This window comes from Artemia sp. Qi Xiang Cuo, chromosome 1 (genome assembly GCF_049724085.1).
Source record: "Artemia sp. Qi Xiang Cuo chromosome 1, ASM4972408v1, whole genome shotgun sequence".
Lineage (NCBI taxonomy): Eukaryota > Metazoa > Arthropoda > Branchiopoda > Anostraca > Artemiidae > Artemia > Artemia sp. Qi Xiang Cuo.
This window is the reverse complement of record NC_142794.1, coordinates 42,746,170-42,761,602: the sequence shown is the minus strand read 5'-3', so window position 1 is coordinate 42,761,602 and position 15,433 is coordinate 42,746,170. Positions and strand designations below refer to the sequence as shown.

The window sequence follows — 15,433 nt, the reverse complement described above, 5'->3', positions numbered from 1 at the left end:
CTGTCTAGACACTAAAAATCTGCCAATGTAGTAAAATCCGACGATCAAGGGAACAATAAAAAAAAAGAAAAAAAAAGAAACGTAACATTGATTCACAATGGTCAGTGTTGCTACTAATGCTGGTGGTTATAAAAAGTCTATTCACATCACACGGTATCCAGGATCCTTGACACGTAAATCAATGATGCTGATCTTTATGTGCAAAGAGTAGGCAGTGAGATTGTCATCTTTGATTGAACTTCCTGAAGCCACTGCTGTTTTTTGGTCCGATTTGGTCACATCTCACTAGTCTTTTTCAATCCAGCATTCTTAACGTATTTAAGAATTTGATATGCGTCAACCTAAATCGAGTAAGCTTCACCGATAGTTTTGTTCAAATGTCTCTGAAGACAATTCCCTGTGTTGTCGCGTCGGCTACTTATCATATCCAGAATGAGGATGGACTAAAGCCAAATAAACTGAATGTTGCGTTTGGGTACTTATCTTGAAATGAAACTTCATTGTTTGCAAAGATTTGTGAATGCTACCCGTGCTTTTTGTATCCTTTGCTCAATATTTTAACCTAGTGCAGGATTTAACTGAAATCTCAGTTTTTAATTTTAGTATTTTCCAGGTTTAAATTCCATTTCCATCCTAATCCATTTTTCTCTAATGAGGTTTTGATAAAAGAGTATGATATTGGAGGGGAGGAGCCTCATACAACTAGCACGAAAATTCAATGGCAGCCTAATATGGATCCAAAAGAAAGGCGAAAGAAGCAAAATGGAACAGCCGGCAAAAAGGGTTTTAGGGAAGACCATCTGAGTTTCTTCGAGTGGTTCCAAGACGACGAAATCCTAAACGAAGAAGTAGCAGATGTAAGTATTTTGAAATGACAAGCCAGCCTTATGTTAATGAAACTATTTGTGTAATACGGTAGTTGACATGCTTAAACGATATAGGTTATTTGAAAAGTCTGGCACGTGTTGTTTGAGGCTCTTTATCAGGGAGAAGCTGGGGGGACTGCCCTCCTCCCCCCCTAAGCTTTAAGGCGTTGACACGCAGTGTTGAGGCCTTGGAACTTTCGGCGTCTTAATTTAGCTTATGTGTCCGTATTTGTCGGCACATTTTTTGTATCTCCTCTCCAAACTCAAAATCCTAGCTTCGCCCCTGTTTTTATATCACACTATACTTTATGTCTATAATTTAGAAAGTAAGAGAAACATTACAATTTTTCTTTACTGAAAATTAAAATCAAATGAGCATTTATTATATAGCTACACACGGGTCCATCATTATAACTCACAAGCTAAATTTTGGGTCCGAAATTTCCTTTGGAAGAAGCTCTTTTGTAGCAGTTTTAGCGTATTATAGGCTACCCTGTTCCCTGTTGTATCGCCTGGGTGTAAGTTTATGATTGACTTCATTGTTGATGTGACCTTGTTTGTTTATCTATTTCAGTATTTCGTATATATTTAAAGCAAATCCTTCCTTAGCCCTATTTTTGTCATTTTTTTTTATAAAAGTAGAGTTCTAATCTCATTTTCTTCTTATTTTGTTTACACTGATATTTTATTCTGCTTTTGTTGTCAAACTATCCGTATACCATCGTAGCATTCAGACGTTACGCGTAGGAAGGAATTTTATTTTTTGGGGAGGGGCAACATTTTTAAGGGATTGGTCATACTTTACAAAGGGTAGAAAAAAAATATAAGTCATATGAGAAATATGGTAAAAAAGATATAGTAGTGCCGGACCATTATTAAACAGGGTTCTAAACTGAGGACCTTGTGCCAAAAGCAAGAGAGTGGGGAATCTGATCCAATTTTTGCTGTAATTTATTTTTCACCTATTTCTGTGTTTTTTTTTTCATTTTTCGTGCCAAACAATTGTGGCTAGCAAACCCAAATCTAGTTATAGCTATGTTATTAAATTCGCATTGCTTCTATATCAAACGATTGCAATTTTTTTTTCAAATTTTTTGGGAAATGAATAGTATTGACAACAATTTTATCTCCCCCCCCCCCCCTCCTCGACCTATTTTGATGCAAGGTCTTCAATTATAACTGCTATTGGGAAAAGGTACGTAAATACTTTTAAGATTAAATTTTTGTATGTTTAAAATTATATATTCTATTTCACATACTCGGTTATTTTTTTAGAGCCCTAGCAACTGGTAAATTTTGCGATTGAATTTAAAGTTTAATTTTTCGGAATAAAGTGTTCCGCTGTGTAGTCTAATTTTTTTTTTTTGGCCCCAAACTGTACAGAATCTCATATCTTTCCCTAATCCATGCCTGTTTCTTTTTTTTATACTTTATTAATAACGAAAGTAGGTTATGCTTACTAGCATGTGTCTTATTAGGAAACGCTTTAGTGGCGATAAACACGACGCCATCCCTATGATTGCTTTAGATAAATCGACATTGTTCGGAATTTGTGAAAGTAGCTATAACAGGATAATCATCATAAGAAAGCTAACATCATTTAATTTTTTAATTGAATTAGTTAGTGCCCAATGTAACTATGATGGGAGTATTTTAAAATTACACGTATCTGGACTAAGTTTTCTTAGCTGAATAAGATTATCACTACTACAGTTAAAATGCATTACTCCCTTAAATTTCGTTGCTTGCGTTACAGAATTGGACTTTTTACTTGTTTTCTTTGACAATTTTTATTAGAAAATGATTATTCTACAACGAAAATATTGATACAGCCGTAGAAACGCATAGCTTACTTTATTTTTACGAGAAAAAAAACGGTTTGTGTATCTCCTAATAGGTTGAATACAATTTTTATGGCTGCTGTCATTGTATTGTTTATTGCGAGATAGTAAATTATAGATATCTGTAAAACCTTTTATATCGGAGTGAATAAAAATCTTGAAGTTAAAACCCTGTACTATGGCAACTTTTTCGTGGAAGGCCTCACCGACGATAAGCAACTCAGAGAACTTGTGAGAAAAATTGTAAAGGTGAAACAAATGGTAAAGAATATGGCACTGAACTTTACAGTCCCTACTGGTAGTACTAATCTCCATTCCATGACTCTTCAGCCAGAAAGTGATATGGGCGTTTGGGGGCCAGCCATCTTGTGCTTTCGCGGACCCTTCCTGTTTACCTTCCCCAGATTTCTCTATGTACCCATTTAGAGCTGAGTTGACTCTGGGTGAGCTCCCAGAGTCACACCTCAAACCCCCGTTCCAAACCAAATTACCAGCAACACCGGGACTCGAAACCGTATCCTCACGGGGGACAAAGGATTTCAAGTCTAGCGCGCTAACCACTCCACTTGTGACAGTACAAAGTTTGAATTTTTTACGTAAATTGCAATCAATAAACAGTGCCCATTAATGATGTATATTTGCATATTAAATATCATTTTGTTTGAATAAAGAGTCAATTCGGCTGCGTCAAAACTTTTCAAGAGAGTCAAAACAAAAACATTTCTGACTGTTGCCAATTGATTCACCAAACAGGGTTTATCCAGGCTATATATACATAACTCGATTTCGACCAATATGGCAGTTGCATCTTACTGATTACAGCAGCCAATGTTTTTGAACATTGGCATATACATAGGATTGTGTCTCAGTGAGGGTGAAGGACTGAGAAGGAAGGTGGCTCTGAAAGAAAATTAAATATAAGGAAACAAGTTTTTCAACTGAAAGGAAGGAGCAACACTAAAACTTAAAAGGAACAGAAATTATTATGTATAGGAGGGGGTTAGCCCCCTCCTTAACACCTCGCTCTTCACGCTTAAGTTTTTAAGTACTTTTTAGTACTAAAAAGGCTTCTTATTGTCATAATTAAACGAACCTTTTGTTTCAGGAGTCGTTCTTAAAGAATTGGGAAAAAAATTCAAACTTCTTCCCCCCCCCCTCCCTCACCCGAAAAATGTATGTTTACTTCCCAATAACAAATACTATTTGTAAACAATGGGCAAATTTTATAACTTGAAGACTTTTTCCCAGGAATTGTGGTGGATCGTGCTATCTCCAAACGCATAGTTATTCGGCCTTTCAACTATGCTGAAGAAAATGGCTATCTCAAAATTTTGATTGGACGATTTTGAGAAAAAAGGAGCGTGGAAGGGGGCCTAGTTGGCTTCCCATCTTTTTGGTCTCTTAAAAATGGCACTAGAACTTTTGATTTTCATTTTAATGAACCACTGGTCGATAGGATCACCCCTGGGAAAAACAAACAAATAAACACGTATCCGTGATCTTTCTTCTGGCAAAAAAATTAAAATTCCACATTTTGCAGATAGGAGCTGGAAACCTCTACAGTAAAGTTCTGTGATACGCTGAATCTGATGGTGTGATCTTAATTAAGATTCTTGGACTTTTAGGGGGTGTTTTCCTTTTTTCGAAAATCAGGCAAATTTACTCAGGCTTGTAGCCTATGATGGTTAAGAATAAACTTAATGAAACTTGTATATTTGGAATCAGCATAATAAGCTGATTCTTTTGATATATCTAGTGGTATCAAAATTCCGATTTTTGGAGTTTCAGTTACTATTGAGCCGGGTTGCTCCTTACTTACAGCTGGTTACCACGAACTGTTTGAAAACGCAAAGATTGGCCACTTGTAATACAAATTTGGTAAGTACTTAGATATGGGGGGGGGGTACCCTCTTTCCTTTGTTGTGTACTCACCTGTTAAACATTGCTATTTTCCGAGAGAAAGAAAGAGTATTAGTGTCATATTTATTATTAAAAAAACAAACTTTTATGGTTTTATGTGTAGCAGGCTCATTTACTACTCTTAATTTTGTTCAACGTATTTCAGCATCTTAAGGACGAATTGTGGTTTAATCCAGTTCAATATTATGTCTTATCTGATGCCATTGCAGTTGACGACGATGAAGGGAATGATGAAGAAGAATATGACGAGGGGTAAGATTTCCAAATCTAGTCATATTATTTATTGAACTGAACTAGTTGGTGTAGACTCGGTTCAACTGTGTATATGCATATAACTGTTCTACTGATTCTACACTGTAGATGTGTATGCATATGCATAGTTGGACCAATTAATTTCCTCTTGGCGAGGTGAGTAAAACCGAACATTTGTTATCTTGGCTGCTGAAGCTCTGGTTACTTTTTTTGTGTGTATGTGTTGTAATGCAGATCAACGCTGCTCATTTATTCGTATTTTTTAATCTTGATAAGTGGTTTTCTAGCTCAGTAATAACAAAAGATGGCAATTTCAAAAATTTTCTCTTGGTATAGGGATCATAAATTGGAAAAGAATATCTCTCCTAGATTTCTACGATGTATTTCTGGAAGTTTCAATCTCAAAATCTTAAAATCTGTTTTTTAATTTATCAACTTTTAGTTAGAGCTCAATAATCTTTAAACTTTCGTATGCATATAAGTTTGGCCCAGAAGAAGACATAAGCTAGTCTAGCTGCGATCCAACACGTAGGAGAGGATGAGGGGGATGGTAGATATCTCGAATCTTTTTATTTGTGCATGTACCAGAAATAGCCACCATTTTTCAACCAAACTTGATGCAAAGTCAAAACTAGTATACCAGTTTTGTCTTGGGGGTATTTGATTATAAAATGACCACTGCCAGAGACGATGGGAAGGGAAGGGGGAGGGGGTCTAAATTTTTCTTTTCGGGGAATCAACCAGAAGGGAAAATAATTCATGTCATCAGGAAATCTAACACAAGCTGTTATCGTATCTTAACTAAATTTAGTATGAAGTAACAGAAAGTATCGTAATTTTATTTCTTAGAGGTCTATATTTGATCCAATGTCTGTGTGTCTTTGTCTTAGGATGGGGGTCTAAATACCTGTCATCATGGAATCTAACAAAAGAGTTATTATATCTCAGTAAAACTGTATAAGGAGTAAGAATTAGTATCCCATTTGAGGGTTTTGGTTTGCGAGCACAAAAAGTTTGTTGTGGGGTTCAGTAAATTACTGTCATTTTATCTGTAGATAAAAGATAAAATGGCTTTCATGGCTGTCAATTTTTGACAGCCTAGTCAACAGGTAAATTTTATGATTGTATATACGGGATTTATTGTTTGTTTTTTAAGAATAATGCCCTGGACAGGAATCTCATGTCTTTCCTGAGCCCATGCCTGTTTCTTTCTAAAAAAAAATATGTTAGGCTAACTCGCCTATGTCTTATCAATAAACACTTTAGTGGCGATAGACACCCTATGACTGTAAAAGAGATATAGACATTGTTTGCAGTTTTTAAAAGTAATTATAACATGCTAAGTATCATGGAAACTTGAATATTAGTTAATCGTTTCATTGATTTAGTTAGCGCCTATTCATAATAGTGGTATTTAAAATCATTTGGCTTTGAAATGATTTTTCTTAGCAGAATAAGATTCTTACTACTACGACTAAGCACACTCTGAAAATGTTGTTGTGTGCCCTACACATTACATATCTTTATAAAGAAGTGATTAATTTGATTTTAGAGCTTAGAGATTACTGAGAGTAACTAGAGTTTACTTCATTTATAACTAGAATTTTTTGTCAAGCTCCTTATATTAGCAATAATTTATATACGAAAAATACACAAATAAAATCAACCGGTAGCACAGCAAAAGAGTTGCTTGCGAGGGTGTGCTGCTGACAAGAAAATAATGACAATAACAAATATATTGTACAAGGAGTCGGAGGATGAAACCATATACCAAGAAATAAAACGAGAGTAAAACACTCTCAGTTAAACTACAAAATGTTATAATCCTGATCCCGGAGCAACAATAACCGTGAATAAATTAATGAATAAAAGTCAATTAATAACAAAAACCAACAACTCAATCAATTTTTTTCAAAACATCATCATAAATTTTATTGTCATTCATGTTTAGTCTGTTTTGAATATATACTTACTGAGCAACCCCAAACGTAACTCAGATTTAAATTTTTGAATATATAATTCTTTACCATTATGGCTAAGCTTATTCTACAGATACTTGAAACTAGGCGAAGAAGCTCAATGTCTCCTCTTTTCCGAGTACCTCATTGAACATTAGATCTCTAACGAAATATTGCTGTAAAGCAATCTGGAAGGTACCCATTGTGATACCTATTCATAAAAATTGGTGAATATCAGTGATCAGTGATCGCGCAATCCAGGTGCAGATATTGTATTAACACTACTGTATACTGACCTCATCAAATCCTGATTGCCTGTTTTGCAAAAGGATTTAATAATATTTTTCTTTAAGATAGGGATTTGGCGAAGTATCCAAAAGGGAAGTACCAGGCCATACAGGTGAAGAGTATAAAATGTACGTGTTTATTAGAATAAAATAGAATAGCCATAGATTATAGGAAGGCAAGCATGCTGTAATTTGTGAAGAATCCCTAAATTACGCGATAATATTTTACTTATAGCTTTAACATGATACTTAAATGGTAAATTTTCATCAATGGTAATTCCATTATACTTAACAGACCTTGGCCGCTTAATTCCCTTCCGTGAATGTATTTCTCTAACCCAAGAATAATTTGGAAACCGCGAAAAGATAACAAAATTAAACTTGACTATATTTACGTCAAGTCGATTTACCTTTAACAATAGACACGTTTTAGTCAGTGCTGTATAATTGTAGAAATAAGCAGTTGTTCGGTTGGTACAACACGCATCAATGTTGTGTTATCAGCAAATATAGTCCGAATAAGATCTCTTATGGTTGACTCAAGCATTACGTTGCGTACTGCTGTTTTATCCATCACATTGCATAGTGTGAATGAGCTTGAAACCCTCCATCCTGTCCACTTTTTCGGGGTATGCTCCACTGATGATGAACAACTCAGAGAACTTTTGAGAATAAACTGTGAAAACACAATTTGAAGTTTTATTTAGATTGATTTTTAGTTTCAGGAGTCTTCAGGAATCCTGAGATTTCGGGGGGTGGGAGAGAAAGAATAAACACAAATAGTAGATGAATTATTTGCGAAATATGGGGGAATTATGGTAGGATAGTAAAAAATATGTAGATTTCAGGTGAGGGATTAAATATATTATATTAAATTGTGATGTTGAACATCATTGAAGCGTCTGTTCCCACAAAAAGCAACATAATGATTAACATATTTCAAATCCAATAAAAATAAACTATTGAAATGTGCGACTGGATAGTGTTCCTGACTTGTTTTAGCACATGTTACCTAAAGGTAAAGATTCTAGCTCAGTATACTAATAAATTATTTATTTCATGTAGTATTGGGGTAAACAGGTACCATGCAAGGGGATCTCGAGCACTGGCCCCAACAAAATATCTAGGTTCTATATATTTTTTTTTCTCGCCTCTTTTCTGTTATTTTTTATGCATATTTATCCATATCTGTCCGGAATTTTATCTGTACGAAAAGTGTGGTTCAATCCCACTTTCTAGGGCTATAATGAGGGAAAAGTTGAGATGGCTAGGGCAAGTTCTGTGGATGAAGGACGACAGATTTCCGAAGATTGTCCTTCTCGACCAACCGTCTAGGGCTAAACGGAAAGCAGGTCGTCCGCGGCTAGGGTGAGAGGATGTCGTAAAGAAAGATTTAAGGTAAATAGGAACTTCTTGGGAGGGTGTAAAGAGGGGGGCTTTGGATGGATTAGGACGGAGGAGGAGCATGCGTAGCTTTGCTGGCCTCTGGTGGCTTGTTGCTGCGATGAGTTGTTAGAACTAGTAGTTTGTTCGAGTCAATATTATTATTTAGAGAGACGTATCTCTTTGCGTCTCTCAAAATCTGGGCTTTTGCGTCGATTACGAAAGAATTCAGAAAGAATGAAAATTTTATAATCGAGAGAGTAGTATTTGAGCTTTAAGAAGAATCGTCAACAGGATCCAATTTGGGTAGAGCTGGAAATATACCTGGTTATGCGGGATAGGTAATGAGTGTATCTTCGTTTTGGCAGGTTCTTCCGTTTTGTACAAGTAATTTCTTGCTATCTTTTTTTTTTTTCACGTTTAAGTTTCCCTATTTGCAAATAAATTATGATTTGTATTTGATCTAATTGCTGTTTTTATTTTAAGTGACAACCTAGGAGATGATGTTGAACTGATAGAAGAAGAAGAAGAAGCCATCGAACTAGACGAAGGTGAAGATGACGCTGCCGAAGAGATTCTTGAAGAAGAGGAATCTGGTTAGATGATTTTTTTTGTGTGTATATAACCTTAATCCTGCTTTTTTTTTTCTTGTTTATGCCTCAGAGTTTGTTCCTCTAACCCCAAACTTTATTTGATAGTAATATGTGACTTAGAATAGACAGTATATGACTCAGAAACAAGTGTGGTGACCGTTCCTTACTGCCGAAGGTAGGTAAACAGCTGTGACTGAGATGTTTCTCCTACAATTTTTGACCTGTCGACTACCAGACGTCTCAGAAATACTTCAAACGCCGTCCGCTTCCTTTCTAGATTAGAAGATATATTGGACAGGAAATTAATTAGCGTGGGAAAAATCAAAGATGAACGTGTGACTGCTAGATGAGTTCCAGCTGACACGATATGGCTTACGGCCAAAATGGAACGAACAGCTGATAGTCACCATCGCTTGAAAACCTGCATGCAGAGAAATTTCAGATAAAAAAAATTACAAATGCAACTAGTGGCAGTTTGCTCCAAAACTTACAAAATAAGATTAATTTGGAAAATGTATCTTATTGTAGTAAGGTTTGTGGCACAATCAATCACTGAATAATATGCTGCTAGTATTACAGACAAAATAATTATTTCTAAAAGACTCATAAGCCATGAGACAGCCAAATTTACTCTGGACTTTAAAAAACTAAATCTCGAGACTTAGGAGAATAACTAAATTAAATATAAAATAAACTATATACATTAATTTAACAATTTTATCTGAAGAAGATAAACTACACAAATGGTCAAAATGAAAAATGAATAAAAAAGGAGCAAAGGGTGGTATAGGACTTCTTTGTTTAACATTTCAATTTTGTAGGGAACCAAATATTTTTCATATGTATTTTTTTCTAGGACTTGATTTGGGTAAAAAAAAGGGATGTGAGGTCTAAGTGGAGGAAAGACAAGGGGAGAGGGAATTTGTTTATGGGTTAAAAACACAAGTAGATTTTTGCCCTCTTTTGCTTAATGGTAACAAGATAGACTGTACCAAGAAGGGAAAAATAAGGAACTTTTCTTTAATCACAGGAAATGCTTAGTCTTTATTTACTGTCTCCATTCTATTGAAAAATTCCTTTGAGATATTTAACCGGCAGGGGTACAGAAATATTCACCTAAAAAGGAGAAGAAAATGTCCAAACACTGATATTTGGGCCTTTCGAACTTATTATGGAGTTAAAGAGGGAGGCTGGTGCAGCTGAACGTTGTAAAATACCATTAATGTGGTAATAGCAAACCATTTCCAATCATTCGAGGCTGTCGAACAGTTTCGTAAATATAACCAACATTTCTGGAGGATAGGGTGAGTGAAAGAAGGGAGGGTTTATTGGATATTCGTTCTTAAATTTTTGAATTTTGAACGACATCGTTATGTCGGTGTGACAACTGGCTCTCTGGTTGGTTACAGGAGTGGATTTAGGATTTCAAGGGGGTGGGGGGGGGGAAAGGGCTGCGTAGATTTTTTGTTGTAAAAAAAAGTCACCTTTACAGCTGTTTCATTTGTTTTGCTTAACAAATTCGTATAAATGCAAGTAACTGTCCAAAAGTAAATTGCACCTATCCAGATGGTATGGTCCCCCTGGATCACAAGCGGGCAATCCTTACGGAAGACAAAAATTCTCCCTGCCAACAGAGGTTTTACTTCTATATAAGATGAAGAGGTACGCTCATAAGATGAGACAATAATTCTCAGGGATAATTCTTCTTAGGGATGATATATACCCTGCAATATCAACCCTGAGTAAGCTCTGTAGCTATAATTGTCAATCCTTCGGCTGTCAAAAGACAAAACCGTGTTTGTAGTTCTTTTGCATTTTTCAAAAATGGTTTTGAAGATTCAAAAAACTTTAAATTCATCTTTTTCCTGGGTTGGATTTTACTAAAACAAATTATTTCCTCAGGCTGATGTGTTTTAACCTAATTTTTCTACTTTAGTCTCACGTTGAAAATTTAATTCTACACTGAGTTATTGACAAAGTACGGAATCATATTCATGGCCTTGCCGAAGAATTTTGGAGAAAGACGGAGAAAATTTATGAATAATATTCCCGGTTTTGTCTTGGGAAGCCATGGCGAGATCATAAATTTTCTCCTTATTTTAGCGTGAAAGTTAAGAACTAGTTTATGTGAAAAAATAAAGATTATAATGCAAAATCTGCTTCAAGCAAAATAGTGGAAAATATACGAAAATACAGCATTAGTTATTTTGAATATGGTCTTGCCCGGCTTCTTTTCGCTTTCTCACATTCGTAAATCTTCATCGTTTATTTGTGTAATCGTAAGGGTTTTCTTTTCGATATTGCCATTAAGACCATCGGCAGCCATTTGATTTGGCTCTCGGTAATAAACTTGAGACGAACTTCCTTAAGATCCAGATGGCTATGTAAGAGCTATGAAAAGGATCCAGTTCTGATTCTGAACACGGAGGCTTTAGCTCAGAAATCAAGAATTTCTACGCCCGATAAGTTCTCAATGACCTTGACGAATACATTTGATACTTCGTCAGCGTTATGTTTCTGAACAGCTTCGGAATAAAGTTTTTTGTCTGGTTTTGAAATCACAGGGCAAAAATGTTTTGCTGAAGACAACAAGTCAACGTGTGAAACGGTACTTCTTTATTTGTGGTATCGTGGACAGGAGCAAAACTTTCTGCAAATCAATGCAAAAAATATTTTCTTTATTACTCTGTTCATGCACTTCCCTTTTACCATCAAGAACTTTGACCGCTCATGTTTTTTATTTGTGCCTTTCTTTCTTCAACGTTTCAATATCTGTAATGTCACCATTCAGATGTCATTAATACACTATTAAAATAGCACGGCAATAATGATGATGCTTTAGATGGCGTTTAGCATATACTTTTTGAGATAGAAAAATATTATATCGAATTCAACTGATAATTCGATGTTATAAATTTTGATAATGCAGACTGATATGACCCGGTGAAGATCCATCTACAAATTAGCCAATCTTGTCGAAATACAGGAAGAAACCCGGGGAACGGTCCGTACTGTAGCTACTATAGTATTTTCGAAATATTTACTTGATTCGTGGCATTTGCGCTGGATTCTGATTGATGGATAATTCTTCTTTTTTTGTGTGTTTTTTTGTTTTTTTGTTTGTTTTTTTTACTCACCAAAACAAAGGCGGATTCTAACGCCTAGGTTGGTGGAAATAGGGGTAAATAATATCCAGGCCTAGGTAAATTTGGTGTAGAAAAAGAAAACAGTAATGGTTATAGACTGCTGCATTTTATAGGTATAACAATCTAGTTATAGCCAATACAGTAATTGGTAACAAAAGGGACCAAAAATTAGCATGGTATTCGCGTGATGGTAAGACGGCTAGAAAGGTGATAAAGTAAGGGTAGTAATTATAGACGCATTAGCTTGGTTTCTTGAAGAAACAAATTACTTAGTATGATGATACTTTTTAGACTCAGAGATGCTTCAGTTAAAGTTTTGGAGAAGAACAGCTTGGTTTTAGAAGGAGAGGGGGTGTGTCAACCAAATTTTCACCCTTAGATTAGTAATTGATCAGTGCTTGAGTCATCAGACCTCTTTAGTCATCAGTTATAGATTATGAGCAAACATTGGTTTTGGCCGACAGAGGACTTTATCGAAGTTCCTATCCTTGTATAGTGTACCAGATTGCATTTTAGTGATTCCTGCTATGTACGGGAATAACATTTCTGTGGTTAAGGTAGGAAATGAGGTTAGTAGTTTTTGGAGGTTTTGAGAGTTCGGGGTGCAAGAATAGGTTTGAAAAATAATGTCAAGAAGACTAATTCGATAAGACTGGGGATAGGTGTAGGTGAAGGGGTGATGTCGAGCATTGAGAAGATCGATCATGTGGACAGTTTTACTTATTTAGGTAGTTTTATTAATAAAGACGGTGGTTGCTGTGAAGATGTTAAAAGTAGAATAGCCAAGGCCGGGTATCGTAAGAAAAGATCTAAGAAAAATTGTAACTCCTTGGGTAGGGAGGGCAAAGGGTGGCTTTGAATAGATTGGGATGGGGAAGGAGTGTACGTAGCTTAAAATTGCAAAATATTATATTCACGGTTATGTCTTTTGACAGCCGCCATGTGTAGATTACTCTGACTACCCAAAGCAGTACTAGGAAGAAATATCATTAGTTGCAAAAATTACGACAGACTGAAAATGATGTATTTTTTCGATGTTTCTTTTTTATTTTGCTTTAAGTTGGGTCGAAGGTAAAAAGACCTGCTTTTGCCAAAAGGGTACCTTAGGTAATTCTATAGAATTTTTTCAAAGTAGCATATGCTTTGTATGCTCACCTCTTCCTAACTATTCTATGCTAGTGAAGTAATAGAGTCCAACTAGATTCAATCGAACCAGGCCACCTAAATCCAAAACCTAGACTGGAGTTTGTACTTGTATATAAGATAAAGAGGTACGCTGGTGAGTAGAGACAATAGTTCTCACCTCATGGGTGCGATATTTTTTTTTTTGCAATATCAACCTTGCTAAAGCTCTGTAGCTATGGTTGTCAATCCTTACCGAGTCCGTTGATTTTTGAATTAAAATCAAGTTGCCATGAATCCATGGCTAATGGGGGAAAAATTGTGAAAAATATGAAAAACTTAAAATATAAAAAAAAATCTATCTCTGATTTTTCTTTAAGTTGGGTCAAAGATAAAAAGACCCAGTCTTGTCAAAAGGTAAATCCATGTATAAGGTAAAATTAGATAAATTTGTAGAAATGTTTTAAAATAGCCAATTTTATTATATTTAACTATTTTATGTTAGTTAAGTAATTTAGCCCAAAATGATTCAATCGAAATAGGGTTTCAAAATCTATAAAATTGTTAAAATGTGTAGACAATAAAAATAGTTTTTTTTTTGTTTTTTTTTAAATCTGTCTTCTTTCAGAAAATTAAAAACTGGAGCCATCTTTAATCTTTTAGTTGAAATCCAAATTAAGTTAAAATCAACCTTATTCGGGATTTCATAAATCTGTTGGGTAATGCTGTACTCTCTCCAATGGCTGATATAGGGTGCAGGGTAAACACCCCCCTGCCTTTGTTGAAGAGAAAAAAAGAAATCCTAACCCTCAAATATGTCGATCAATAACAAGGTCCCCCCCCTGCTTTTGTTGAAGAAAAAAAAAGAAATCCTAACCCTCAAATATGTCGATCAATAAGAAGGTCATAAAAAATATCCATCAAACATTGAAAATATCCAGATTAAAGTTATAATGCGGATCTGTTGCGTAATTCCCAAACAACTGCATGTTTCGGTGAATTAAGTTTGTGTGCGAAAGCACTCAAAGCTGCTCCAAATCCAGCTTGATAATACAAACAAATGTAATTCTAATTTTGAAGTGCGGTATTTAGTCTCGCTTCTTTTCAATTTGCATTTGTTTCCAATGAATGATTAAATAGAAAATTATTATATTCAAAAAGAAACGGTGCATGTGCCACGTACAATATTTTTTTTTCTTTATGCCTATACAGATTCATTTAGTTTTCAATAAAAATTAGTCTTCATCGAAACTTAAGTGCCAGAGCAAAGAATATGGATAACTTGTCAGAGTGGAAACTCGCGCTAGTGTTTGTAAAAAAAAGCAACGCCATCTAGCACCTGGCGACACTTGACATTTTCTCAATCTTTGTAATCGTTTTCCTATCAGGAACTGATATCAGACACTTACTTCTACTCAAATTTTTACCAACTACACAAATAAAATTAATTATTCTTATTATTACACTGAAAAATAAAATGCCAAATGCTAGATGACATTGATGTTTTTGTCGACACTTGCGCCAGTTCCCACTCTTGTAAGATACCCATACTCTTTTTGCCATAGCTTAAGCCTTGATGCATTATTGTATATCAGCAAGTTTAATTTTCAATGCAATTTCTTATTTTCCAGGTGCTGGTGAGTTGGGTGAATGAAGAACCTAAAGATCTTATGAAATTTTATTTTCCTTGAATGTGAACAGTGTATTTATCATGAACATTTTTTAACATTATAGGTTTTCTTTAATTCTTATGGTAATAAAACATTTCCTACTTAGATTTTTATCAGTGGTAGAAAGAAAGAAAAATTAGGGATTTGAAACAAACGGTTTTGGTTGGCAAATCGGTGTTGACAGGGACGAGTGATGTCTTGAAAATAATTTTTTATTAGAAAAAAAACAGGCTCTTTTGTTTCCTCGGAGCAAAGGATTAGCAGTTGAAGTTTTTTCTCTGCTGAATTAGATTTATCTTTATATCAGACGAATGCCCTAACGAGGATAGGCTGGGTATAAAAGGTTGGAGCTGGTCCTGTGTTGTGAGAGGGTTTGGGGTCTCTGTTTTGTTATA

At 35.2% G+C, this 15,433-nt stretch overlaps 1 protein-coding gene across 2 annotated transcripts in view; it reads left to right on the top strand.

The window, feature by feature from the left end:
• The window catches only part of LOC148956337 (protein SET-like), a 44,607-nt gene extending 29,464 nt beyond the window's left edge, over nucleotides 1-15,143 (top strand). For both annotated transcript variants that reach the window (XM_089094993.1, XM_089094998.1), the window contains exons 3-6: nucleotides 614-857; nucleotides 4,773-4,879; nucleotides 8,994-9,103; nucleotides 15,000-15,143. In XM_089094993.1, coding sequence (XP_088951119.1) covers nucleotides 614-857; nucleotides 4,773-4,879; nucleotides 8,994-9,103; nucleotides 15,000-15,022 — 484 coding nt within the window. In that variant the 3' untranslated portion in view covers nucleotides 15,023-15,143. The remainder of the gene's footprint in view (nucleotides 1-613; nucleotides 858-4,772; nucleotides 4,880-8,993; nucleotides 9,104-14,999) is intronic.
• Nucleotides 15,144-15,433: the final 290 nt, after the last annotated feature.